The sequence below is a fragment of the Argentina silus genome, assembly GCF_951799395.1.
Source record: "Argentina silus genome assembly, chromosome: 15".
Classification (NCBI taxonomy): domain Eukaryota; kingdom Metazoa; phylum Chordata; class Actinopteri; order Argentiniformes; family Argentinidae; genus Argentina; species Argentina silus.
Genome location: NC_139669.1, coordinates 8,399,113 through 8,409,015, shown reverse-complemented (window position 1 = coordinate 8,409,015; position 9,903 = coordinate 8,399,113). Strand labels below are relative to the sequence as shown.

General features: G+C 48.8%; 1 protein-coding gene across 2 annotated transcripts in view; it reads right to left on the bottom strand.

The window, feature by feature from the left end:
* Positions 1-1,135: 1,135 nt before the first annotated feature.
* Positions 1,136-9,903, bottom strand: part of mgat4b (alpha-1,3-mannosyl-glycoprotein 4-beta-N-acetylglucosaminyltransferase B) — a 77,052-nt gene continuing 68,284 nt past the window's right edge. The window contains exons 10-15 of one of the 2 annotated variants that reach the window (XM_083686320.1): positions 9,902-9,903; positions 7,957-8,150; positions 7,226-7,304; positions 5,488-5,575; positions 3,804-3,916; positions 1,136-2,963 (exon numbers count right to left, since the gene is read on the bottom strand). The exon at positions 9,902-9,903 is cut by the window's right edge and continues 106 nt beyond it. In XM_083686320.1, coding sequence (XP_083542446.1) covers positions 2,940-2,963; positions 3,804-3,916; positions 5,488-5,575; positions 7,226-7,304; positions 7,957-8,150; positions 9,902-9,903 — 500 coding nt within the window. In that variant the 3' untranslated portion in view covers positions 1,136-2,939. Of the gene's footprint in view, positions 2,964-3,803; positions 3,917-5,487; positions 5,576-7,225; positions 7,305-7,486; positions 7,566-7,956; positions 8,151-9,901 lie in introns of those variants that run through there. The other variant, XM_083686321.1, reaches the window with a different exon arrangement.

Below are 9,903 nucleotides of genomic sequence, written 5' to 3'. Positions count from 1 at the left end.
CTATGTATCATTAGTATTCCTATAACTGTATGCAACCCAACGCTTCCAGAAAACTATGGTGTCTCCGGTCCTCTTCTGCTCCCGACTGAACACTGCCACACCGGAGCCCTAACCCTAACCCTAACCCCTAACTGTAACCCTAACCCTAACCCTTCTGCTCCCTACTGAACGCTGCCACGCTGGAGCCAACCGTGTCACAGAGGCACATGACCCACTGATTAAATATGCAAAGAATGAGACCCTTGTCGCCCATGTGACCAGGCACCGCCAGACTAGCGGCCTATCACTAGCACCCGGTCTCTAGACACTCTGTGGCTAACCTCTAACCCTAACCCCTAACTCGAACCCTAACCCCTAACTCTAACCCCTAACTCTAACCCTAACCTCTAACCCTAACCCCTACCTCTAACCCCTAACTCTAACTCTAACCCCTAACTCTAACCCTAACCTCTAACCCCTAACTCTAACCCCTAACTCTAACCCTAACCCCTAACTCTAACCCTAACCCCTAACCCCTAACTCTAACCCCTAACTCTAACCCTAACCTCTAACCCTTAACTCTAACCCTAACCCCTAACTCTAACTCTAACCCTAACCTCTAACCCTAACCCTAACCCCTACCTCTAACCTCTAACTCTAACCCCTAACTCTAACCCTAACTCTAACCCTAACCCCTAACTCTAACCCTAACCTCTAACCCTAACCCCTAACTCTAACCCTAACCCCTAACTCTAACCCTAACTCTAACCCCTAACTCTAACCCTAACCCCTAACTCTAACCCTAACTCTAACCCCTAACCCTAACTCTAACCCTAACCTCTAACCCTAACCCCTAACTCTAACCCTAACCCCTAACTCTAACCCTAACTCTAACCCCTAACCCTAACTCTAACCCTAACCCACCGCGGCTTTCTTTCTTTTTTTGTCATGTTGTTACGCACTTTGTGACAGAACTGGTTTAGTGAAAAGGGCTGTACGAACTATGCTGCTTGATTTATTGTGGTCTAATCGAGGCTATTAGGCATGATTGGAAAGATTTGCACACACACACACACACACACACATAGACACAGACACAGACACGCACGCACGCACGCACCACCACCCCCGAAATAACTGACATTTTCAATTGAAATCTGGCTTTATTACAATTCACAGATTGGATAGAAGATAACATCATTAAATATAGTTTATCTAAATGATACAAAATACAACACAATATAATCGCAATGCATTCCAGTGCATCTTACAAGAAAAGAAAAACAAAAAACATCTCTCTTTTTCTCAGCGAACGGCAGAGGTCAGGTCTTTGTAGGTTGTAGGTCAATGGTCGCCTGTCCTACGGCCCTGTAGCTGTTGCCTAACCCCCCCCCCCCCCCATGCAGCTGCTACTGTAGAGAGGTCAAAGGTTACGCCAACCATGGGGCTCATTAGACAAATAGTTTTGGCACAACCCCCATTTGGTGCTGGCTGACCCCCGAGAGCGCTTCACACTCCCATGACAAGGACAGCGAGGACTTGTCGGCCCGTGAGTCTTTCAGATATTGGGGTCGCATAATTAAACCAGAATTACCTTACATTTACTTTTTTGTATTCAATAGAAGTAGCCACGATGGTGATCTTATATTGAGACAATCACCAGAATTATCTGGGACTCAGAATTCAATATATAATCATATGCTTCACTTGAGTTGAGCTTTGAGAGGAGGTTTGGAATGCGGCGGCGGCCATGACAGCAATTGTAGTCCTGCCCTGTCCTGTACTTGTAGTTCTACTGCAATTCCCAGAAACACCTACAATCAAGAGTAAAGATGATCTTTCATGCGTTGGTTATAGCTACATATTTCTGGTACATCGAATCAGCTTGAGCAATGACCTTTTCTGAAGCCACATATCCATCTCCTTCTAGAGTACATATCCGGTTAGCCCCTTACTAGACGACTGTCTGATATGAAATGATCTGAAACAGACACTGAAAGTCAGTCAGATATATGTTTCCTGTTGTTGTGATCTCCTAATTCAATAGAGGGCCTTGGGACTGGGCTTAGTTTAGCACTGATTCAACCTGCAACCTGGTTAACATCATGTCACATTAAGGCAAAATAGAGAGCTGAGGGAGAGAAATAAATGATGTTAGCAAAGATGGACGATCAAATCAACTCGGAACAGATGTCCCATAATCGTATGTTGTTCCTAGCCTAGATCAGGTTATCGTCTTTTAGAATAGTTTGAAGTATTTTATTCAAACACACAACACAGTTTTTGTATTGCACTTTCTTGCTAAAGTTCTAGTTCCCTCTGCAGGCCTACGGGTTCCTTCAGACAGTCTTCAGGTTTATATTACATACCGATAACGCACTTATGGAGATGTCATTCATATGATTGTGTGCAGGTCTTCCATAAACCTAAATATGCAATATATCCACATACATAGGTCATTTATGAATACATGTGGAATAACCATGACTAGGAGAAACAAGACATTTCTCAAACTGGATTATCGACGTAGTCATATTTGGGCGACTGATTTTTTTGATTTCGAAAGCAGCGATTTCATTGTCATAAATTCATCAAAGGACGAGGCAATCTCGCCCAGCCGTTTGACAATTACCAGTGTAATTACAGTAAATCCAAACATAAACCTTTATGTACACATAAATACAGTTTTACTAAATACAGCGTTGACGTCGGCGTCATCTGCGCGTTGAAGCGCAGTCTTAGGCAGACCTCCCCAAGCGGCGGGTCGTCCGTGTTGAATCCTCAATGTGACCCTGCGATGGCAGGATCTCGCCAGCAGATGGCGCACTCGGACCGCGGTTGAGAAACTCATGGCCACAGGCCGGGGAATGAGAAGGCTGAGGCTGGAAGGCGGAGGCTGCGGTCCCGCCTCTGGCCCGCGGTCGACGGGTGTCTGAGGTATTGCAGCGGGGCGCCGATGTTCACTCCGCTTTCTTGATGAATAACTGAGGATGGAAGGGTGGAGTTGGAGAGAATATCATTGTGTCACAGCGTTAGGAAGTGAACTCACTCTTCCAGTTGAAATACCCCCCACTCATGACAACAAATTGGTCGCTTTTCGATGGCGCAACTGGTCAATTTTTCCAGCACCGTAACTGCCGAGTGGTCCTCTGTGTCTCAGTTGGTAGAGCATGGCGCTGACAACGCTTAGGTTGTGGGTTTGATTCCCGCTGGGACCATATATACTGAAATGTATGCACTCACTGCAATGTCGCTTTGGATAAAAACATCAGCTAAATGGCATATATTATTCACTTGTTCTTATGGAAGGTTTTACTTACAATGACTGATGTATAGTTGATTCACTTACTTCAGACAAATGTACTTATTGTAAGTCACTTTGGATAAAAGCGTTTGCTAAATGAATAAAAAACAAAATTAAATGTGTGAGCTCAGAGTGAGAAGTAGTGGTAATGTTTGCGGCAACATGACTCCTGTTGCCCCAGCAAGCAGGGCACACATGGTAATAATATTAATAATAATATTAATATGACTGGATTTATTACTTTAGAGACTTCTAAATCTGAGCTCTGAGTTAAGCTGGGCCTAAGGAGTAACAGGGAAATGGAGCTAGTGGAAACCACTCAGGGCTCTGTGTGAAGACCAGGCTCAGAGGCAAACAGTCGCCCCGCAATTCAAGTTGCTCGGACTGATCGTCGAACTTGTGTCCTCTGACTTGCCAACACATGTGACCGTCTCCTCGAATACCCGATGTAAAGTATGACCGGATGACCCTCCCTCCCTCCCTCCCTCCTTCCCTCCCTCCTCAGAGAGCAGTGTCTCACCTCGCTCAGTATGACCCAGACGGGGCAGTCAGTGATGACAGACAGGCGCAGAGCCTCCAGGGGTCCGAAGGTGGGGTCCACCTCCCCCTCGGCGATACCGTTCTGGAAGAGCCCTGCAGGGGAGAGAGAGACCCGATGAGACAGACCGAACCAACGGACCGAGGCTGGAGGTGGGGGGGGGGGGGGGGGGTATATCATCCCCTCCTCCTCCTTCTTCCCCTTCCCCTCCCCCTCCCTCCTCCCCCCCCCCCCCCCCCTCCTCTCTGGAGTCAGTCTGCTCCCACAGCGAGGAGCAGTGGTTCAGACGTAGAGAGGATACAGTGACGTCTTCTACAGGGTGGGGGGAGGGGGGGGGCAGGGGAGGGGAGGGGAGGGGAGGGGAGGGGAAGGCAGGGGAGGGAAGGGGAGGGTTGGGGGGAGGGGAGGGGAGGGGAGGCGTAGACCTGGCAAACATTTGATAGCAATATTTCTTTTTTCTTTTTTTTTTACAATTAATTGATTCAGTCCAAAAGCGAGGCTGTGCCAGATTGATATTGATTCCGCCTGCTTCCCTTCAAACATTTATGAATGAGAGAGAGAGTCTTTATGATGTCAGAGGAGTTCCGTTGTCAAGGGGATAAGAGCTTGTGTTTACAGAGAGAGAGACAGAGACAGAGAGAGAGAGAGAGAGAGAGAGAGAGAGAGAGGGAGAGTGAGAAGAGTGGTTCTGTTACTGCAGCACAGAAACACAGACTGATGCCTTTCCTCAAATAACAGAAATATGCATCCTTTCCTCCTTTCCTTCCTTCCTCCCTCCCTCCCTCCCACACACTCTCTCTGCTTGCTAGTTAACAGTTTAATAAGTTCAACGTTTTGGTCAAAGAACTTTGGACCGGGCCTGAGGCCTGAGTCATCATGTTAAAGCGCTGTGATGTATTCCACCTCACTGTCAACCTCCCTCCCCTCCTCTCCCTCCCCCCCCCTCCTCTCCCTCCATCCTAATGGATCAGTCAGAGAGGGTGTGATCCGCCCTTCGTTGGACTGGCCCTGGGTTTTGTTAGATGGAGCAGAGGTGAGGATGGAAGGATGAAAACAAAAGGGGGAAGAATGTGGGATGGATATTTTGGCGGGGGAGGGAGACTCTCTGACACTATAAAAAAGATGACATCATTGTTATTGCAGCGCGGGTTATTGTTGGGCGCCTGGTTACCCTGGGTGGTATTTAGCCTCCCCTGAGTCCTGTTAACCCTCTCCTGAGTCCTGTTAACCCTCTCCTCAGTCCTGTTAACCCTCTCCTCCCCTGAGTCCTGTTAACCCTCTCCTGAGTCTTGTTAACCCTCTCCTCTCCTGAGTCCTGTTAATCCTCCCTTGAGTCCTGTTAACCCTCTCCTGAGTCCTATTAAACCTCTCCTACACTGTGTCCTGTTAATCCTCTCCTCAGTCCTGTTAACCCTCTCCTCAGTCCTGTTAATCCTCTCTTGAGTCCTCTTAACCCTCTCCTGAGTCCTGTTAACCCTCTCCTGAGTCCTGTTAATCCTCTCCTCAGTCCTGTTAACCCTCTCCTGAGTCCTGTTAACCCTCTAATCCCCTGAGTCCTGTTAACCCTCTAACCAGTCCTGAGTTAACCAGTCCTGAGGGGGAGGGGCTGTGGGAGATGACTGATGTGAGGTAAAGCCAATGGCTATGCACCTGTGTTCATACTCACCTATTCTAATGAAGCCGTCTTCTGTTCGGTGGTATTTGGTTGTTCTCTCTCTCCCCTCCTTCAAGGCCTCTTTCTCAGACTGGATATTCTGGAGGAACAGAGATGTGTGTGAGGATTGAGGACACACACACACACACACACACACACACACATCCATACACCTGCACATCCGCACTCTGAGTTCAGATCACAGCTTCCATCTATACATCAATCAATGTCTTCACAAGACCTCCTTTGTACTGTTCTCCTTTCATCTCCCCAGTCTATGCACCCCTGCCCTGACCTCCATCTGACCCCTGACCTCCAGTTGACCCCTCACTACAGCAGAGATATCCATGAGTCATGGCTTTGAGGAGAACAGGAGTATTCTAGTGTTGTTGCGACCGCATCATGACTGATTCACTACTGACGGAGAGAATGTATCTGTCTGACTCAGAGGAGAGAGAGAATGTGTCTTTCTGAGGAGAGGAGAAGAGAGGAGGGGAGGACGGGGAAACAGCGTGATCTTCTAGAGAGGACAGGGAGAGAGAGGGAGAGGAGGAGAGGACAGGGAGAGAGAGGGAGAGGAGGAGAGGACAGAGAGAAAACAACTTGACATTTGAAAGAGGTTTTTCTGTCGGTTGTTGTCTGACTCAGATCAACGGCTTCAATCACACCAGTGATTACAAGTCAAATATGACATTTCTCCTTCCGCTCTCCTCTTTTCTCCACTCCTCTCCACCCCTCTCTTCTTCTCTCATCTCCTCCTCTCCTCTCCTTTCATCTCCTCTTCTCCTCTCCTCTCTTTTTCTCTCCTCTCCTCTCTTCTCCTCTCCTCTCCTCTCTTTTTCTCTCCTCTCCTTTCATCTCCTCTTCTCCTCTCCTCTCTTTTTCTCTCCTCTCCTCTCCTCTCTCCCCTCCTCCTCCCTCTGTTTAATTGCAGCTGACAGCGTGACGATGTCTGGGAGAGTGGCTAAACAAGCGTTCTTTGGTCTTCTTTCTTCTCATCTTCCTTGCATCGTCCTGCACCTCTCATTTTCTGTCTCCTCTCTTTTCTCATTCTCTCTCTCTCTCTCTCTCTCTCCCTCTCTCAGTCTCTCTCTCTCCCTCTCTCTCTCCCCCCTCTCTCTTTCACACTAAGTACAGCATAAACAAACCAACAAAACAAAAACTAAACCATCTGAAACCACATTCACACTTTCACCAATCCTCCCTTTTCTTTCTCTCCAGCAGAATTACAAGAGTGACGGAATGACTGCCAGGGCCGATGATGGAGTGAGAACACAACAGGAGGGGAAGAAAGAGAGAAAGAGAGTGAGGGAGTGGGAGGAGAGGACAAGAGGCTCAAGCCCCTGCAAAATCTAGCTATTAATCTCTGAGTGAACGGTGGTTTAATCTGAAACCTGCCTCCTCCCCTCCCTCCCTCCCTCCCCTCCCCTCCCCTCCCTACCCGCACTCTTAGGCAGTCATCTCTTTATTTCTCTCCTCCCTTTCTCTCTGTCTTTACCCCCTCTATCTCTCTCTTTCATCACCCCATCTCTCTTTTGTTTTATATCTCCTCTATCTCATCATTTCTCCTTGCTTGCTCTCTCTCTCTTTCTCTCTCTCTCTTTCTCTCTACACTCAGTGTTGTGGTTCTAGACTCAGTGTTGTGGTGGTTCTAGACTCAGTGTTGTGGTGGTTCTAGACTCAGTGTTGTGGTGGTTCTAGACTGAGTGTTGTGGTGGTTCTAGACTGAGTGTTGTGGTTCTAGACTCACATCGAACGGCAGCACCTCCACTGACGTGTTGAACAGCTTGTCCCCCGGGTGCTCGATGTTCCCGCTCCGGAAGAAATACCTGCCATGGAGACACACACACACACAGACAGTAATGAACATTAGCTGTTAAAGGTACCATAGTCTGATCTCAACATCTGTGGGTCAAACTAACACAGCAGTGTCTGTGCATGTCTGGGTGATGAGCCAGCCAGGCTGGTGACACTAATGCAGAGACACACAGCTGGTCTCTGATCTCAGCCTGTTAAAGATGCATGTCATCTCCATTAGGGTTAAATATGGATGTCTACGTCATGCATGTATGCAGATTATTTATATGGGCCTGAGAGAGAGAGAGGGGAGAGAGAGCGAGGGGGGGGAGAGAGAGGGGGGGGGGGGAGAGAGAGCGAGGGGGGGGAGAGAGAGAGAAGGGGGGGAGAGAGGGAGGGGGTGAGAGAGAGAGAGGGAAGGAGAGAGAGGGGGAGGGAGGGAGAGAGAAGAGTGAGTGAGTCCGGGGCATGAGTCGAGTGTGCGTGTGTGTGTGTGTGTGTGTGTGTGTGTGCATGTGTTTGTGTATGTGTGTGTATACAAGCTCGTGTGAATGTGTGCATGTGCATGTGTGTGTGTGTGTGTGTGTGTGTGCGTTGATGCATGCATGTGTATGTGCCTGTGTGTGTGTGTGTGTGTGTGTGTGTGTGTGTGTGTGTGTGTGTGTGTGTGTCGTTAGCAGACACCTCTCGATGCGGACCGGGGTGAAGAAACGGATGCGGATGAAGTCCCCTGCCACGGGGGTGAAGGCCCAGAAGAAGTCCTCCCCCAGGTAGGCCTTCTCCAGGGTGAAGTGCTGGTAGGTCTTCAGGCTGGTCGTCACCTCCGCCAGGGGATTGGCGTGGCCCTTGTGAAGGGTCTGCTTACCAAAGTCCTTGTCCTGGAACGGACCATTACACCAGAGGGGGGGGGGGGGGGGGGGGGGGGGGGGGAGTGTATATTAGGTAGGATGGAGGATATTTGGAACAGAGGCTGGTGGAGGTAGAAATCAGAGGATGGGCTCATCGTAATGCATGGAATGGAATGAGGAACGAGCCCGTCCTCCGATTTCCATTCCATGCATTCCAATGAGCCCGCCCTCCGATTTCTACCGCCACCAGCCTCCCCTGTCTTCCACTGAGTTCTCATATTCATGTTGAGTGTATAAAAGATGCAAATGAGTCTGACCTCGGACCTGATCTGGATGTAATCACTAATTTTAACACCAACGTCGTATCGATTTCCATTGATTTCCATGATAATGTGCGTTACTCTCCCTCTCTCTCTCATCCCAGATTAGCATATGCCCCTTCTGTTTGTTAATACCCATCAGCCAATAAATACGTTTATTTATTCTTCCGGTCGTGAATGATGAAACCCCGTCTAAACCGCCTCCCCGTGCGATCTCATGTCGCTCTCCCGCTAAGTCATAATAATCCATCTCGTGTGACGTCACCATGCCCCGATAACTCCCTGACCTGCCTCAGAGGCTTCCCCCCGTCTTTTAGAATAACTAATAACATGTATGCCTCCCCTACCTGGCTGGCTTCATATATTATCTTTGGGGGGGGGGGGGGGGAGATAATATGATATGAGATATGCATATAGTATTAATGTCTACATGGGGAGAGGTGGAGGAGGTAGACCAGACCTGCCCCCCCCCATCCCCCCACCTCCTCCTGCTTGGTCTCTGAGTCACTAAATTGAGAAAGCACTGATCCGGGAAGTGGGATCGATAGTGAATTGATTGGGTAGGCTGCAGCACCAGTCATCAGACTAATGTCCGCTGCTCTTAACACAGCAATCACAGGCATTAAACACAGTCTGCTTAGACACCGACTCCATCTGGAATGTGCTGCTGTTTCTGCGTCTGTGTCTGTCCCTCTGTTTCTGCGTCTCTGTCTGTCCCTCTGTTTCTGCATCTGTGTCTGTCCCTCTCTTTCTGTGTCTGTGTCTGTCCCTCCGTTTCTGTGTCTGTCCCTCTGTTTCTGTGTCTCTGTCTGTCCCTCTGGTTCTGTGTCTGTCCCTCTGTTTCTGCCTCTCTCTCTGTCCCTCTGTTTCTGTGTCTCTGTCTGTCCCTCTGTTTCTGCCCCTCTCTCTGTCCCTCTGTTTCTGTGTATGTCCCTCTGTTTCTGCCTCTCTCTCTGTCCCTCTGTTTCTGTGTATCTCTGTCCCTCTGTTTCTGCCTCTCTCTCTCTGTTTCTCTCTCTGTCTCTGTTTCCGTCTCTCTCTCTGTCTCTGTGTCTCTGTCTGTCTCTGATGTGTCTGTGTCTCTGTGTCTGTCTCTGTGTCTGTTTCTGTCTCTCTGTCTCTGTTGAGGGTGAATACACACCAGTGACAATATGCATGTAGAAAGTGGGAGGATGCTGGGTAAGCTTTCTTTATACAAAATGCATTGATTTATTGTCACGTCTGGGATTTTGGAATGCATTTACCTGGAGCGCACACACTCGTACACACACACACGCACGCACAAACATACACACACACACACACACACACACACACACACACACACACACACACACACACACACACACACACACACACACACACACACACACACACACACACACACACACACACACACACACACACACACACACACACACACACACACACACACACACACACACACACACACACACACACCT